This window comes from Callorhinus ursinus, unplaced genomic scaffold, assembly GCF_003265705.2.
Source record: "Callorhinus ursinus isolate GAN/ISIS: 27379988/994484 unplaced genomic scaffold, GSC_fseal_2.0 scaffold2, whole genome shotgun sequence".
Lineage (NCBI taxonomy): Eukaryota > Metazoa > Chordata > Mammalia > Carnivora > Otariidae > Callorhinus > Callorhinus ursinus.
In genome coordinates, this window is record NW_027397064.1 from 41,031,069 (window position 1) to 41,049,438 (window position 18,370).

General features: G+C 38.5%; 1 protein-coding gene and 1 long non-coding RNA gene across 8 annotated transcripts; one reads left to right on the plus strand and one right to left on the minus strand.

The window, feature by feature from the left end:
- Positions 1 to 1,502: 1,502 nt before the first annotated feature.
- NABP1 (nucleic acid binding protein 1) lies at positions 1,503 to 12,559 on the minus strand. Of its 5 annotated transcripts, XM_025894469.2 has the most exons (8): positions 11,932 to 12,559; positions 11,487 to 11,625; positions 8,473 to 8,544; positions 6,731 to 6,806; positions 6,245 to 6,311; positions 4,905 to 5,036; positions 4,651 to 4,713; positions 1,503 to 2,673 (listed from the first exon to the last, which is right to left on the minus strand). In XM_025894469.2, the coding sequence occupies exons 1-8, from the start codon at positions 12,020 to 12,022 to the stop codon at positions 2,522 to 2,524; spliced, it is 792 nt and encodes a 263-aa protein (XP_025750254.1). In that variant the 5' UTR covers positions 12,023 to 12,559; the 3' UTR covers positions 1,503 to 2,521. The 5 variants fall into 5 exon arrangements, 4 of the variants coding, with proteins under 4 accessions (XP_025750254.1, XP_073737109.1, XP_025750263.1 ...); XR_012374833.1 differs by lacking the exon at positions 6,245 to 6,311 and having other exon boundaries at positions 2,598 to 2,673; XM_073881008.1 differs by lacking the exon at positions 6,245 to 6,311 and having other exon boundaries at positions 2,470 to 4,713.
- Positions 12,560 to 12,600: 41 nt separating this feature from the next.
- On the plus strand, positions 12,601 to 17,261 carry LOC112840893 (uncharacterized). 3 transcript variants are annotated; one of them, XR_012374841.1, is made up of 3 exons: positions 12,601 to 12,971; positions 14,092 to 14,201; positions 16,981 to 17,261. It is a non-coding gene; the product is annotated as an uncharacterized lncRNA (long non-coding RNA). The 3 variants fall into 3 exon arrangements; XR_012374840.1 differs by having other exon boundaries at positions 12,602 to 12,971; positions 14,374 to 17,261; XR_003212613.2 differs by having other exon boundaries at positions 12,602 to 12,971; positions 16,649 to 17,261.
- Positions 17,262 to 18,370: the final 1,109 nt, after the last annotated feature.

Here is an 18,370-nt window from a genome sequence, read left to right on the forward strand (position 1 = left end):
CATATTACTTGTGGGAAATATTTAGCTGGCTGTGTACGTAACAAAATTGAGAACTGTAAGTGGTGGGCTCTATTAGGCATTCCTAGGAAAGTTTATCATGCCTCCAACCCCACTACTATTTTTCATTTGGGCCAGCCTCTCTCCACATAATAAAGTAGGGAACTGAGGAAAGCTCTGGCGTAGAAGAAAGGTAGAAGATGCTATAAACATGTATTTGCTGATAATCAATAATAAAATCTATTTTCAAAAAAGTTTAGTAGAAACCTAGGGTGAAAAAGCTTTTTACCTTGATACAGGCCCAAATGAAGTTAGGCGACTCCATTATAGATGATCTGATCTTAATAGTGACATAATTTGAATAATTCTATTTGAACTTAATTCAAAACACAACAGAGCTCACATCCAGAGGCCATACTCACTTGAGATTACCCTGCTTTACTCAATTCTGCCCTTTGGAGGCATATGCTTCTACCTATTTTTCCATGTTTTGCAAACCAGAAACTTGGCATATTCAAGCCTCACCAAGATAAAAGAAACTATATGCCCTCCAAAACAGTTATTTCTGTGTTGGGAGAGATATCAAGGGCAGGACACAAAAATCTTCAAGGCCATTATTTCAAGTGTAGCTCTACCAGACCTACACCTATAAATCCTCCTTCTGATAGAGAAGCAACTTATATTTCTAACAAGTTCCTGGGGGACATCTCCTATCAGTGGCTTATAAATATACCACTGTGTCAGTTTCACTCAACATACATTCAGTATCTGGATAAGAAACTGAACTAATGCTTCATTCAAGATTTTGATGGAGAAAAATAGAAAATTTGACTTCTGGTTGGAAATACTAAAAAAAAAAAACTTATTTCTGAAAACATGCAAGTGCTTCAGTGGAGGTTGTAAGAACATGTCATGGTGAGGACTGTGGTGTGAAAGTGGCCTCTCAAGACTCCTGGGGTCTATTGCAGCCTTGGATTGACATGGTCCTAAAACTTGGGGAGCCACACTAGTTGTAGGTTACTTACCAAGGCCTTTCAAAAGGTTTAAATGTCTACTACCAGTCAAACTTGTTAAAATGTTCATTCTGCTGCATCACACTAATTATCTCATAGTGGTAGAGCCCTTAGGAACATCTTTGGGTCTAATGTTCTTAATGAGAAAAGTGCTAAGTAGATGGCTTATTAGGGACAGCCTGTGGACTTGGTTTTCTCTAGTCTGTTTCTTAGTTTGTGATCTGTGCTTTGAGAAACATCATTAGACCCTTTTAGTCCAGAAACCTGGAGTGATGTGGTTAGAGTATTTGGACACAAAGTCTGGTATATCCCTAATAAAGCAAAGGAATTGGGAGAAAAGCTGAATATGCCTGGAAAGTAAAATGTTTTCCTAAGCTTCTCTCTCAGGACCTAACAACATACCATTCACAACAGTGCTATTTTCCAAAGGTCACAATTAGATTTCCTCAGAAGCATACCTTAACTGTTAATCATTACAACGACTTCATGAAATGTGGGAGTGTTGCATTACCCTAACATTTAATCATTGGCTGAAGCCTGGTTTACACCACAGCCAAGTACATCTGCCTTTACCCCTCATATAACCAACCCCCTTTTCTACCAGAAATGTGAAAACTCTCATCAGATGGGAAATTAAACAAAGAAAAGGCAAAACAGATTTTTATAAAAGCCATCATAGGCCAAGTAATCCCCAGAAGCAGCCCAGAGGCAAAACAGACTGACGCTGGGGAAGCACTCCATGTTGATACTGCTTTCCCATGGTTTCCAAGGTTTGTTGTCTGGAGAACCTTTCCAAATACATGAAAGAAAAGGATCTTAAGAGTCACGGGAGCCTAAAGTTGCTTGGAGCAAACAGTAATTACTTTCATAACAGAAAAGGGAAGTCATTTCAGTAACTGGAATGCCAGATCTATGTAAACTTAAAATTGCCATTGTGTCTTCGGACTGATGTAGAACACAGCCAGTGTGGACCTCTGAGAACACTTTGTAGGGCCAGGTAACCAGCTTCCTCCTTTACACGTTCTCATAATTACGTTTTTTTTTTTTTTTTTTTTACTAACCTCACATCTATTTGTTCTCAGCATCATCCCTTTGGCATTATTACTCAACCCAGCAAATGAAACATTCTTTTAAAATGTTAAATAATAAAAATACAAGTGACAAGGATTCAGTACTACAAATATTCAGGGCATCAAGTTAAACTGTCCTCAAAGTTAAAGCAGATTACTAAAAAAAAAAAAAAAATACAGGAACAAAGCAAAAAAGAGGTGGTATATATAGGAAAACCTGTATAAGTGCCTTTGGGAAAGCACAGTGCAACCCTTCACTATTACACATCATCCTCTGGCCTTATGAGGTTCATCTTCCCATCTCTGTCTTGTAGCCACTACCCAAAAATCTGGCTGATGAGACTTCAAACCACTTCAGAACTGTTTTGGAGAAATGAAATGGGACCCAATTCTAGTAGGCATGTATTTCTATACTAAATGGTTTTTGTTTTTGGTAGGTGTTTAGACATTTAAAAATTCACAGGTGAAAGCACCAGGAAAGAGGAAGGTAGAAAACTTTCTTCCTCTTCTTGATGAGTACTGTCCAAGCAGACTGGTAGGGCAAATATTCATTATGAACTGTAATTCACTTTGCTTTGGTTTTGGAGGCTTCCCTTAAGAAAAAAGAGATTTGTTAATAAATGATAACACAGAACAACAAGATTAAATTATTGAGGCAAATGTCAATTACAAAAGTAATAGCTTAGATCGTTCTCTATTTAATCTCAATATGTTAAAGGGTAACAGTATTTCCACACCTAACGCTGCATTTTTTTCTATTCTTGAGGTATGATTAGACGACAAACATTTGACTGCCTATTATGTGCCAGAAATCATCCTAATCACTTACATGGAAAATCTTCAGTAATTCTCTAAAGGGATATTACTTACTTGTTTTTATAGTTGTGGAACTTAAGGCTTATAGAGGTTTTATGCGTAATAATTTATCCAACATCACAGGTGAGGAGATAATGGGTCAGGACTGGAAGCTCAGCTATCCCTACCTGATAGTTTACTTTTCTGAAACTCCAAAATTCTTTCTTTTAAAATCATCTTTAACACCATATTCTCCCACAAATAACAGTATTATTGCTCCTACCTCTACTTAGATTTAAATAAAAATTTATATGCTAATTTTTAGTAATTTTTTTTACTCCAAACATCTGTAATTTTGTATCTTAAAAAAATACTAGTCACAAAGCCTAATCCACTATAATCATGAGTTAAGAATAAAAGAGAAACGTCTTTCTAGAATATATAAACCCCAGTTACCAAAGTACTATGAACCATGAATAAGCTCCTTGAGATTACTCATCACCTACCCCTTAACTCTCTACTATGTCTAATATACAGTGTATCACGGAAATTTGTTAGATACACTGAATTGAAGCAAATGAATATTCTGGCACCAACCTTCGTATTCAAAGGCTTTGGAGTTTTTAGAAAACAGAGTCTACTTAAATTATTTTGTGATTTAAGGTAGGGACAAGAAGCGACAAATATAGAGCTAAGCAGTCGCCGGGTTGAAGTAATCATTACAACTACAGTAAAATTTACTGGCTCTCCACTGTAAAGCATTGAAAGAGCAAAAATAAGGGAGGTCCGTTAATATTAATGCAAGTTTTATTTGAGATAATATTGAAGAACTGAATTCTAACAAAGGAAAAATTTACCAGTTATCCACTCTATAGTAAAAAGTGGAACTGGGGACCATTTATAACACAAATAAATTCTACCTTTACATTTCTGAATAAAGCTGTATTCACTTCTTAGAGAGAGCCATTTAACTTCTGCTGATAAGGCTTTGTGAATTGTGTTCAGAAACTCTGACAATACTCACATATACACACTCTTCAAATAAGCTAAGTACCTAGGATTTTCACTCCAGGATGAGTTTCTACAAGTACCTAGGACACTCTAACTTAAGACTGCATATTTCTACATGAATTCAATTTGAATTGCCTTCATCTTTATGTACCACAATTTTTTTAAATAATTAGATCAATGTTTATTATGACTTTTTAACTCCCTCAAATTATACTTTAATATTTGACATGGTAGTTTCAAAAAATAAATATTCAAGGTCTCAGTTTTAAATTTCCCTTCAGTGTAAATGCACAAAGTTGACAACAAATATTAATAGGACTACCCTAAAATAAATGCAGCTTTCTTATAAAAATTACTTGTTATAATACAGTTCCCATTCTATTCCGTAATTCTAATAAAGAATATGCTCTTTTGGTAATAAAACAAGAGTTTAGAATGATTCAGTCCTTGGAAAATCTTAATGGCAGTCACTCAATGAAGAAGTCAATCATTCCTGGAGTCACAAACACTCAAAACCTGCTGTAATCATTGACTGAGTTTTTGTGGGGGTTTTTTGGTGGCTATTGCTTTAGTTGGCAATACCTGAATTTAAGACAAAAGAACATCTCCCACTAAGCCTTATTTTAAATATTACAAAATGTATACGGAAGATAGACTCATAGAGGCTATAATGCTGATGTCTTAAGTAACTCACCCATGAAATGGGTGCATGTATTTTAGAGGATAACTGTAGAATTTTTTGCTCTAAAAATAAATGCCCCTACTTTTCAGAGTGTTCCCATTCTTCAAATTCTTCAACAGGAGACTTGAGCAGCTTAACAGTTTTGCTATAAAAACAAACCACTCTTGTTAACAAACCCAAATCATAAAAAGGAAACCGATAAAGGACATAGTTTTCACAGTTAATGATAAATAAAAGTGCAGTAAGTGTTCAAGTAGGGCACGTAGTTTAAGAACTACATGTGAGTATTTGGCATAGGTCATCTTTTAAAGGCTCTCCGAGGGTCCCTGCCATTACTTATTGTGGTCATGACTGTTTGATTATTAGCTGTTCCTTGTAGCTGTGGATTTGTAGGTCCCCGGCCATTGCTTCTACCAGCATACGAAAACTGGCATCCCCTTGATTCTGGGCCAGTTTGAACCCCGTTTCCTAAAAAAGAATATAAAAATTCATCACCATTTTCAGACACTGATCTGTAGGAATACACCTATTTGGAGTTCTAACACATGCTTAAAAGTAGTATTAGAGAAAACAAATGCCTTTATTTTTAAACTACTGGAAAAAACTCAATGAGGGTTCTGCGTTTTTCCAAATGTTATGATTACTGTAAATATATTAACTTGATGCTGTATTAATATGGAAGGAGATATAGAACAGTTTGGGCAACAGAATGAGAAATTAGTAAAGAAAAACATAGATAATGCATTGCCTACATTGTAAGGGAGAAAGAAAAAAAGAAACGGTAAAATCGTGTATGAACACTGGCATTAGGTTCAAATATGGTTAATAATTCAAAATGGACAATGTAATTCTAATTTTTCAAAGGAAAAGACAGCAGTTTCCCATAATGTGATCATCACCAGCTGTGCCAAAACATGCAGCCACCAGGTCAAATAAAACTTCAGCCACCCTACTAAACTCCAATCTCAAAGCTTTTCCTCCATTATTTAAGAATAAAAACTTCAAAAGACTCAGCTGATAGAACCATTAACATGACATTTGAGAGTATTTGAAGGGTAAAGGCCAATCTTTTAAAGAGGCAGCTATCAGCATGTGAAAATTTAAGGTGAGCTATTAGTCTAAAGATAAAAGGCTTTTTTGGTGTGCCAAAATAACCAGTAATTCTGCATTGTTATAAATAATCACTAGATGACAGAAATTTTGTTAAAAAAAAAAAATCAATGGAAAACCTACTCCACATCACTAAAACAGATTTATTATCAGCCACTGTTTAAATATAGAATGTGCTCCGGGAGGTGGGTGGGGGAATGGGGGAATGGGTGAAATGGGTGATGGAGATTAAGAGTACACTTATCTTGGTGAGCATGGACTAATACATGGAACTATACTGTATATGTGACACTAATAAAACACTATGTTAACTACACTGGAATTTAAATTAAACAGATAAATACATGTGTATAAAAATGAGAAGAATGTGATCAATAAGTTAGCTTAAGGGAGTATCTGCTATTTAGAAAATCAGTTATTTGGGAATTCCCTGTTTACTAATAATAGCTCCCTTTTAGTGCTAATGTATGCCTAAAGATAGTTTTCTTCTAAATCTTTTGTAAGATATATTCACTTAATTCTTAACACCTGATCGGAAATATGCAAAAAAAAAAAAAAAATCTTACCCACTGGTCCAAATGTACCTGTACCCATATTATTATTCATGGAATTATTCTTCTGTTCATTGTGTGCCTAAAAAATATGTTTTTAATTTAACCAATTGAAGATTAAAAAAAAAACATTATTATAACATGTTATATCCATTCTTTGTTTTTTTTAACAAATTTTTAAAAGATTTATCCAAGTCCATTCAATGTTACTATTCAGGAATGTTTCCCAAACCTTTCATAGCTTCTGTTATATCTTACTGTGTTTTCCTGATTATTACCCCTACTCCTCAAAGTGCTCAATGGCACATATATTTAATATATAACACTAAAGATATATAATAGACTCACAAAATACACAGGATGTAAATGACTTTATATTCTTTTTAAAACTGTCCTCATGATCCTCCGGGTATGACAGGGTTGGATACCTAGCCAAAGAATTATAGTGCCTACTCAAAATTAGCCTAATCATAAAAAAGACTATACATTTGGATTAATTACCCCTCTGCTCTGTTGTCCTCGATAATCTGGGTTGGGTTCACTGAAATTTGGCACTTCTGAATAAACCATACAAAATCTGAAAGAAAATAAAGCACAAGTTAAATGACTCCTAAAATAATCAGCCTTTTTTTATATAACATGCGTAACTTATAGGAATGAAGAATTTAGGTGTCAAATGAATTAACTAAAAAGCAAGATGCTATTTATACAACAAAAACTTCCTAAATGCTATGTTCCATAAAAACAAAGAACTCTAAGATATTCAACAGCCTACAATGTATAAAACATTCTATTTTTTATTTTAGTTCTTCTGTATCGCAAAAACAAATCATGTCAAAGATCAAGGACACAGAAACACATCTCTGTGCTGTTTTTCCAATAGGCTGATGCCACTGGACCATGCTTAGGGTTCCAGAGTGGTTTTTCCAGCAGTGGTGATGGATTTGCACTGATCCATTCACACACTCCCATCCAGGCCCTTTTGACCAATCACTGTGAATCTGCAAAGATAATCATTCAAGGTTAAGAGTGGATTTTGCAGGTATGTATAAAGACATGTTGCTGTTAAGACAACAGTTTATCCCAATGCTTCTTGTAAGTTGACTATGGCATATATTAATATTACATACACATAAGCATTTACTTAGCTCCTCACCCCATAAATAAATTAAAATCAGTTTTTGTGTATCTTAGACTGACCCTGACAAAGCCAAGTCACTACGAATTGAGTGACCTCCAGTGGTTCTTCACATAACTGACCTCTTTTTCTATATACATGCAGGTCAGGAAAAAAATCCTTAATCGTTTGATGATATTGACGCTAAGAGCTTTCGTAACATGTTGCTCTACTACTACTCTAAAAACAAACATAAGTAAATAATTTTCTTCCTAGCAAAAGCAAAATGTTACCAGTTTCTGATCTTTAAAAGCTAGCAAGATTATCTTTTCCAAAAAAGAATTTTATCCCTGAGGTGTAGAAGAACATTCCCCCCCCTTTTTTTTTTGTGGTGCCATGTGTGGCTTCTCTCTCTTCAAATATCCTCCAATTTGATGGGCATTAAGTAGATGTCTAAACATTAACCAAACAGAATGGACTAATGATTTGGCTCATTGCCAACACAATACTTTGTGAAGATATCCCAAATGTCCAGGCTACTATGGAGGCTGAATTACCTTTACACCCCTAGAGAGGATGGTTCCTCCAAGTCAGGGTGGAGATTACCAGGGTAGTAGTGTATGGAAGCTCGCATTGTGGCTGCCTCTACGGCACCTAGACTGTGGATAAATACAGGACTTCAATGGTCATTGCTGCAAGTCCTTTTACCATGAGTACATATTCACCCATCAACAAAAAAAGAAAATTTAAACTGTTGGCCTGAAACCTGGCTTCTTACCTAGCTTCTCTGGCAATTCACTAGAAGACAGAACCTATTTAAAATGGCACTGTGACACCTGAAAGACGCACGTTCCCAAAGCCTACAGAAATGGCCCCACTGGGGCTCATCTCAAGTGCAACTTCATGCTCTTCACCAGGGAAAACTGACATTCTCAACCAGAGGAATCAGTACAGATGGCTGTTAAACTGGTACATACGTGTAAAGTTGTTTTTACAGTGAAGCTGTTGAAGGCATTCAGTTTACCAGTCCAGAAATGCCAAGAAGTTTATAGTTTATACATACCAGTTATTCTGTAGATATTACATGTAATTTATTCAATTATAGGAAATGCACTTTAATACTTACTCCCCAATTTTTTGAAGTTCTCCACCCCTTCCAGTATACAGTGTCAAACACCCTTTCCACATGGATGCGTACCTAGAAAGAAAAACATCCATTCTGTAGAAATACATGTATTTCCTACTTAAGTAAAACTTTACACTGTGCTTTTTGTATTGGGATATAGATGGAGATCAAACTCTGTGAATACAGTAGTAAATCAAATACAATTAATCTAATTTTGAGTCACTTGTTACTTACAAAGGAACAGTACAAAGAAAACTCTACTGCCAAATTTTGACATGATTATCTAAACTATAAATAACCCTAGAAAATAGAAAGTCTTTTTGCAAAACAAGCACTGTTATACTCCAAAAATCATCTTTAGTCAATTAACAAAAGAACTTTCAATTGAAGAAATTCAGGCAGAAATTATTTTTCAATCACAGAATATATAAAATCAACACCAAGTGTTTACTTTTATACTCATTTACTTGGTCTACTCAGATTATCAATATAAGTTTTCCCTTTGCCTTCATAAAACACATAGGATTCACAAGCTACTGAAAATTTGGTAAAATTTAATCAAGGGCCTAAAAAAACAATCACAAATCTCACTTATCTGCCTTTCCAAACCTGCAATTTTTAGCATCAACTTGGCTGAACAGATTATTTACTCTGACCATCTCAATGTAGACAGCATCATTAAATATTCCTACACAAAAATCTAATAAAAATGTAAATTAAACATTGTAAAATCAGTCCAAGGTTTGGTTTTCAGTGGTTCTCTATACAACTACTATGGTAACTTTAGACTTAGAATGATAAATTACAGGGACGCCTGGGTGGCTTAGTCGGTTAAGCATCTGCCTTCAGCTCAGGTCATGATCCCAGGGTTCTGGGATCGAGTCCCGAGTCCCCCATTGGGCTCCTTCCTCAGTGGGGAGCCTGCTTCTCCCTCTACCAGCCACGGTCCCTGCTTGTGAGCTCTGACAAATAAAGAAAACCTTAAAAAAAAAAAAAATGAGGGGGGCCTGGGTGGCTCAGTCGTTGAGCGTCTGCCTTCAGCTCGGGTCATGATCCCGGAATCCTGGGATCAAGCCCCGCGTCGGGCTCCCTGCTCCGCGGGAAGCCTGCTTCTCCCTCTCCTCCTGCTTGTGTTCCCGTTCTGTCTCTCTAATAAATAAATAAAATACTTTTTAAATGATAAATCATAACTAAATATTGTTAACTAAGTACAGTTATAGCTCATTTTTTAACATAGGTTAATAAATACTAGTTAGTTCCACATTATACAGTCCTCATTAGTAAGGGTAATTCATTAAAGACTCCAGCACTCTTACGCTATACGCTAAGCAGAAGAAAAATGGTACACTATTTCACCTTAGTAACGTAAAAGTTAATGCATGTTGAGAAAAAATTTGAAGTTACAACACGCAAACATTTAACCTGTACTTGTTTCAGGAATGAGATCAATAGCAGGGTTTTCTGATAAACATATCAATATTCAAATTACCATTATTTAGATGTACACCTTTCTTCAAAAACTACTTTTCTTAGATACAACCAGAACTGAAGGGCCTTACAATAGGCCAGACTCCGCTAGATATGTTATTTTAGTAAGTAAGGTATAATTATTCCCATTTTACAGAAGAGGAAGTTACAGAAGTATAAAAACCTCAAGGTCAGACTGAGGTTACAAAATGGTGGAGTTTCTTTAGTTTTGAATTTTCCTTTAAATTATATTCCTTGAAATTCTATAAATCCTACATGGATCTTGATTTTAGTTTTTCCACAAATTTTTTGATGGACATACCTATATATTTTCCATTGACTACAAAATATGAAATATTTGAAATGAGCTGCTGTTTACACTGTATAAAATACTTTTAATCACTGGATGAGAAATACTTTGGCAGCCAAAAAAATTTTAATTATGCTAATCCTCGCCACACCCTCATAGGCAGGAATTTTCTTTGGTGTAAGCTACAGATACGGAAGTTTGAAAGACACAATTAGTGTCATAATGAGTCACTGCATGAGAATAAAATGTCTATGTTCTGACTCTCACTTCCTTCTTTGATGATACTCTCTGCCTCACTTCCTGAAGATGTTGTAAGGCCTGGAAGGTATTATCAAAGGGCTCTAACTAACCTCCTCCATTCAGGGTAATCCAATACTTCTCTGAGATTCTATTTACTATGCCAACATCAATACCCACCCACTTTTCCTATAGTTGTGACCAATAAATTATTACAATTCTATTGACCACAGAACTTCCAAAATCCATCTCAGGACCCTTTTCTGGCCTTTTAGCTTCCTAATTTAAACATGTGGTAAAATTTTAAAGGCAGCTGAATTACCAACCAAAAAAAAAGGTTGTGCTAAATTATTTCTAAAAGCCAATCTGCCAACTGACTCTTTTGGATGGGAGGTATCTTAGACATCTTCCTGCCAAATATTTTCTGCATATCATTCTGGTTTTTGTACTACACTGACCTTATAGCAGTAGGCCCAGGAAATTATTTTCCAGAATGTGCCTTCCAGATATTCTAAACTTCCCTTAACTTTCACATTCAAGTACAAATTTGACATACCACAAAAACTGCTAAATTGTCCAACTACAGTCTTATGTCCTGTCTAAATAAAATACTGGCAGGATTTGAAAAGGGGGAAAGGTTGGAAAAGAACTGACAACTGTATTAAATAATTTATGAAAAAAATAAATAGTATGGACTATGCTAATTTTATCAATCTACAAAAAACACTCAGTAATCCCAAAACAGTACCATCTACCTAACCTGTAAACTGAGGGGGAGTGGGTTAGATTCCCCGGTGAAACTGACCGCTTTTTCTGGCAAGGGTGTTATATCCCAAAGCTGTCGACTGTCCAAAATTAACACCCAAGGGGCTCAAAACTCCCTGGAGGCCCACAGAAAAAGATACGGAACTCCAGAACTTGCCAAGATTCCCCAGCCAATGATTCTGCAGTCTGTTACTTAGGAAGCCTTCTCCCTCCTCCCCCTTTGGTGCACACCTACCCTCTGGTCAACCGAATAATATCCCCTGGCTGTATAAGACCTCCGATTTCATCCCACACGGAAATAGTGATGCTGCCCGTTTTATCTGCTACTTTGCATGATCTCACTTCATGGCCGTCTTTGGTTTTGGTCACGCGTCCTGTAAAGATTTAAAAATCACAAGGGGTGGGGGAAGAGGTGTATTAATGAGGACTTCCAGAAAGGCTCTAACTCCTCCTCCGGGATCATAACGCAGTGGAAAGGTGGAAAGAAGTCGAGCCCCGGGTTTTCGCCGCAGGTTGTATCCGAGCCCCGGAGGGGGCCACCGGGGCCACGTGGAAGGGGGGGGAGGGGAGGGGGAAACGAAGAGGAGGAGGAGGGGAGCCCCAGGCTTGCAGCGGCGGCGCCCTTCCCTCCTGCCCCAGAACGCAAGGGGGCAGAGGGGTGGGCTGCAGACCCCACTTACCTATCTCCAGGACAATAAAGACGACATTTAAGTTTTTCAGTCCGGGCTTAATATCTTTTATAAAAAGAGGTGGGTCGTTGACCCCATTCATATTGAGGCAGGTGCGGCTACGGATGCGAAGACGCGGGTGGGCAGGGAGTGGGACAAAGGCTCCCACCCTCCCGGGCAAGGGCGAGGGCGCAGGGGAGACTCTGGGCGGGGGTGGCGAAGAGAACGGGCAGAAAGCGGTTAGTCAGGGATCAAGGAAACCAGCCCAGACGGCACTGAGTCCAAAAAAAGAAGGGGGAAAAAAAGCTCACAAGTTTAAAAGGAAAAAAAGACGAACCAGTCCGCACACAAACCCCGCTCCCAACGGGGCGACAGTAAGGCAAGCGTGCGAACTGAACTGCCCCCCTCTTTTGGATAAAAGGCGGGGAAAAAAAGCAGCGAGGGGACGTCTCTGCCCTGAGTCCCCCTCACACTCACCACACACACACACACATACACACACACACACACAGACACACGCGGGCGCGCGCCCAGTCTGTCCCAGCCTTCGGGAAGGGACAGACTGTGACAGCGAACCCGGTGCGGAGACCTAGCAACCACACACTCTGCGTCCCAAACAGCGACTGCTGAACGCGCCCGCGCGCCGGCTAGACCCCCCAACCCCGGCCGCCCCTCCCCTTATGACGTCAGGTGGCGTCGGCACGCCCGTCGCCGGGCTAGCCGGGGTTGTAGGAAGGGAAGCGAGGGGTCCGGAACCGGCCGGCGTCGCCCGCGCAGCCTCCCTCGCTCCTCGCCGGCTGTCAGCTCGAGCCCCGCCCCCTCAGCCTTCCAATGGGCTCTCGGCCCCGCCCTGCCCGTCCCCCGCTTCCGCCGTCGCTGCGCCGCGTCCCCTTTGCCCTGTAATTTTCCTTTTGCCGGCTTCTAGTTCTCGCTGTGCTGCATTAGGTTGTTCTTGCTCTTTTCTCGCTCAGAGTTCAGCCCTCCACCCGAGCCCTTTAATCCCTTTGTCCCCGCGGTTATAAGGAACAGTGGCTGTGTTTAGGACCCAATGGGTACGTTAAAAAAAAGCGTGCCGTTGAATACAGGTTTAGGCCAGGGTGGCTGGTGGGGATGGAAGGAAAAAAAAACAGTCGGGGATGGGTCCTCATTCCTAAAGCTGGAATTTTAGCCCAAGAAGGGAACTGTAAATCAACTTAACCACTTCTTTTTAAGCATATTTAAATTGAGGTCCGGAAGGGTGGGGTAGTTTGCTGAAGGTCAACCAGGAACTTGTGAGCAAGCAGGACTTCAGCACAAATCATCTGACCGGCTCTTGGACTTTTCACTCTAATACTAGGCGGGTAGATAGTAGTTAAATTCCTTTACAAATTTATTTTTCCTTACCCTTTCCTTCTCACATTATATCCCTTTCCCAATTTTCTCTATCCTTTTTTTTAATGGGCAAGTTTTTAGAGCAGTTTTGGATTCATAGCAAAACCTAAAGAAGAGTACAGAGATTTACCGTATATCCCCACTCCCACACATTCCTAGCCTCTCCCATTATCAGTATTCCCCCCCCGCCAGAGTGGTACATTTGTTACAGCTGATGAACCTACGTTAACACATCATTATGGCACACAGTTTATAGTTTACCTTAGGGCCCACTCTTGGTGGTGTATGTTTTATGGGTTTGGACAAATGTCTGATGACTTGTATCTACCATTATAGTGTCATACAGAGTAGTTTCACTGCCCTAAAAATCTGTGTGCCACCTATGCATCCTTCCCTCTGTCCTAATCCCTGGCAACCACTGATCTTTTTACTGTCTCCATAGTTTTGACTTTTCCAAAAAAAAAAAAAAAAAAGAAAAAGTTTTCTTTATCTCTACCTCATGTAGTGAAAAGGGGCGTGTCCTCTAGAAACAAACCTGGGCTCGGACACCTTACGGTGTGACCTTTAGGATACTTAAGCTTTGTAGTCATAATTTAATAATCTGGAAAATAAAAGGATGCCCGCCTCAGAGAATTACATAGGATCAGAGATAATTGTCTGACTAGTGCCTAGGAAATAATACATATTGCCCCTATTTTTTATTATTAAGGAAGAGAAAAACAATAATAGCTTAAACTGTGATTACTTAATCCTTTCAACAATCCTGTGTGGTGACTGCTAATTTTTATCCCCATTTCACAGATGATGAAACTCACCAGAGACCACATTGCTAGAGAATGGCTAAACTCGGTTTTGAATCTAGGCAATCTTGACAACCACCCCGCCCCCACCCAGAGCCCTCCAGCTTAAAGGTAATTTTTTTAGACTTAAATTGCAGTGGTAGAATTAAACGTTTTAGTAGTAAAATATATCTGTAGGGCTTTAAAGAATCATCCAATTAACTTTGTGATGGTAACAGAAATGTTGAGAAGAGTCAGAGAATTTGCATGGCAGAAGCCTTAATTTTTTCTTGATTCCTAACAGTATTTTTAGATCAACCACCACTTCCCAAACATCTGCAAAGAAGTGGCATAGATATAATACAGCCTGAGAAGAGTTTCAGAGATAACCACATTAGCAGGAGAGACAAGACATTCTTAAGGAAGCAGAAGCTTCCAATTCATGGACAAATAAGGCCCAGAGAGCCAAAAACACTGATGTAATGCTGGGAAGTAGTGTAAAATAATATTATAAATATGATTTCAACATCAAATAAAACAAATGATGAAGCGTGTCAGTTAATGGCAGAACCACATCCAACCTCAGGGCTCCCAAAGACTCCCACTTAAGATCAGAAGCTCTGATTCTACCAAGTTTATCTAGCAGCACTTGTTGCTTCGTTTAGATTTTCCTCAAAGCTATATTCTTCAACACGGGCAAAAACATTCTCACAGAAGCAATATTTAACCAACTGAGCCACCCAGGCATCCCTCACAAAAGAAATATTTAAATCAGACCTTTTTTTTTATTATTTAAAGATTTGACGAGATCGTAAAAAGATTAGCAAAGATAGGAGACCAATTAAGAATGTTGAGCACAATTGTGGCCAAGAGTTTGGACACAAAGCAGGTTGGCCACTCTTTGCACTGTCAATCATTTGTTCCCAGAAAGGAGATTAGAGAGGGCTGCTCAGACTTATTTTACTGACATTTATAAAGAGGAACCAGGAAACCAAGCCCCACAAAAGCAGAAGCTGATGCTCAGCAGCCCAGCCCTGCCCTAACCCCATAGGAGAGAACTCAGGCAAACATCTACTTCCTCCCCTACTAAGTCAGCTGTTCTCAGAAAGGAAATGGCAACCAAGTGCTTTCTCACTCACCAAAACTAAAGACAACCTTGAAAAACAAAATGGTGTGGACAGTGCAGGAACTCTTCAATCCAGACCAGTTGGTTTCAACTAACCCCAATCACTCCTCAAGGGTGGTGGTCAATAAAAAGAGAAAGGAGATGTCTAGAAAAGCAACTGTTGCCCCTCAATCATTCCTAATATACAATTCAGCAAAATAAACAAAGAGATCCCTGCTCACTAGGCCCAGCCAGTTAGGTCATAATGATTATACTGCTGATTCTTTACTACATTCACAAGATTACTTCATGGTCTTCTTCCTTCTAAGACTGTTGTTCTTCAAGCCTTCCTCATTTTCAGAGACCAAACATAAACCTATGAGGTAATGAGAGGATTATGGACAGAACCTCAACATCACTATCCTGTGTGAAAAAAAAAAGTTTAGCGAGATCCAGTACACTAAGAAGAGTATCCATTAGAATCCTAGACATAAGGGTCTGGTTATCTGCGTCCTCACTGATAAAGGTTTTCCCGTAAATTTTGCCACCATCCACAACCCATGCTCACTGCCACGTTCTGGTTTCTGGGATCACAAAAATCATTTTCACTTTTGTGGCACTATCCATCTATTCAAAACTATTACAACATCAGTTAAATAGCTGACCAAGTTCTTTTTGAAACTAAACATCTTGTGTGGTGAAATTAATAATAAAAAATTAACAAGAACTACAGTGTTCTCACATTACAGAGGGAATCTACTTTGTAACATAATTGGCTAGGTCAAAAAGAAATGGCCTTTTCTTAATCTTCTTAAAAAGATTTAACCAAAAGACTCATAGGTAATGTTTAGCAATATTTGCAACATAGCCACACAAATCATCCCTATAATGATAAATGCTAATACACACTGAGCCTTTGCTATGTGCCAGGCATTTTATACTTATAAGCACCTGATACTTATTAATATATTATTGAATAATTAATATTTTGGAAGTGAATTTTCTCATTTTATGGTAAGTTACAGAGCTGGGATTTAAAACCAAGTGTTAACATGAAATAACTTTTTCTATAAAACAGGCTATTTGCACTTACAAGTGCACTTTGGTTATCCTAGTGGGTAATTGGATTTTTTTGACAGCTTTGTAGTTCACAGTGATAAGTGCAACACCAGGTTATTTAATCCCTAATGTCTAATTGTGGTGGGGGCAGTGAAGTCCGCTGGTGAGGAATAACTTTGTAGTTTCTCTTGGGAAGAAATGCATCCCTAAGTAGGTTAATTCAGCTCAGCTACATTATCTTTTTAATGATAGTGTGAAGAACTTTGGTTTCTGTGTTCTAAAAACTTTCTTTCAAGTGCACCATACATCTAACTAGCTGCCTGAATTTATTGTTTATTCAGCTGAGAAAACAAAATATTAGTGGCAACTGAACTAACTCAGAATGAATAAAACAAAATTATCTCTTTATTGGCAGATTTATCTCATTGGAGTATGTATCATAATCATCATACTTAAAGAGATATTGTAGAGAAGGCTATAAATCACACGTCCAGAGAGCTGACCCAAGTTCTATAGGGTCAGAAGTCCTTTCCATACTGTGTGTCTAGATGATGAAAAAGAGTTACTTGCTCTGTTTGCTGATGTTTCTCATTGTCCTATGTTGCTATAGAGGGAGTGTTCATGTGCCACCCCAAATTCCTGTGTTGTAATCTAATCCCCAATGTAAAGTGGAATTTGGAGATAGGGCCTTTGAAAAGTGATTAGATAAGAAGGTGGAGCCCTCTTGCATGGGATTGGTGCCCTTAGGAAAGAGACCCCAGGAGCTCCCTCACCCCTTCTGCCATTAGAGGACACAAAGAAGACAGACATCAGTGAACCAGGAAGCAGGCCCTCATCAGACACCGAATCTGCCAGTGCCTTGACCTTGGACTTCCCAGTCTCCAAAGAAATGAGAAATAAATTTCTGTTGTTGATAAGCCACCCAATCAATGGTATTCTGTTAAAACAGCCCAAGTAGGCTAAGACCATATGTAAAAATAAATAAATCAGTGATAATTTCAAAAACCAATTCTCGGGCGCCTGGGTGTCTCAGTCGTTAAGCGTCTGCCTTCGGCTCAGGTCATGGTCCCAGTGTCCTGGGATCGAGTCCCATATCGGGCTCCCCACTCAGCGGGAAGCCTGCTTCTCCCTCTCCCACCCCTTCTGCTAGTGTTCCCTCTCTCGCTGTGTCTCCCTCTATCAAATAAATAAATAAAATCTTTTAAAAATAAATAAATAAATAAATAAAAACCAATTCTCCTGCTTTCAAAATCCTGTTCCTTAATGTGCTCTAGTTGGCCCGACAAGAAGCATGTAACAGGTTCCACTAATGTCACGCCCGACTGGTGTCGCAGTGGAGGGCTTGGTGACTCTTTATGGAAGTTTTACTTATTCTCTTGGCTTCTCGATAGTAAAAATAAATATCTTTTCTTATTTTATAGCACTGTACAGCTTACACGCTTTCTCTCCTTTCACACACATGCAAGCACATACATATACCAATAAATCGCCTGGAAGAAACAGTCACTGCTTCCATACAAACCCCTCAGTAAGAGCATTTTCCATGTGAACATGTAGTGTCCCAGTTGGAAGAATGTTTACAGATAATGGACTCTAACCCCTTCTTTGTATGTGTGTGTATATACATATACGCCCAGAAATGTGAACAAGAGCACCACTACACCCCCTAATGAATTAAGGCTCTCAATAATAATCATTACAGGCTGCTAATATCATGACAAAAGGGACAACAGTCAAAACAATGAAATCAGAATCTCTAAAGGTGGAACTCAGCCATCAGTATATGCTAAAACCCCTCAGTGTACCACCAAATCAGAGCCACAACAGGTTAGAAGACACTTTTTTTTTTTTCCAGAGCATTTTCTTTATTTTCCGCATACCTATTCTGGAACAGTATTTCCCTTACTCTAGCTTGGGAAATCCTGTACTGAGACAGGCTTCTAGAAGTGAAATTACTGAATGTATAGTTAAGAACTCTGACAGGTATTGTCAATTGACATTTCAGGAATTTTGAGAGACTTACACTCCCTCTTGCTCTTTGTATGTTCATTAAACATAGCTTATTAGTTTATTCAACAAATCTTTTTTTTTTTTTAAAGATTTTATTTATTTATTTGAGAGAGAGAGAGAATGAGAG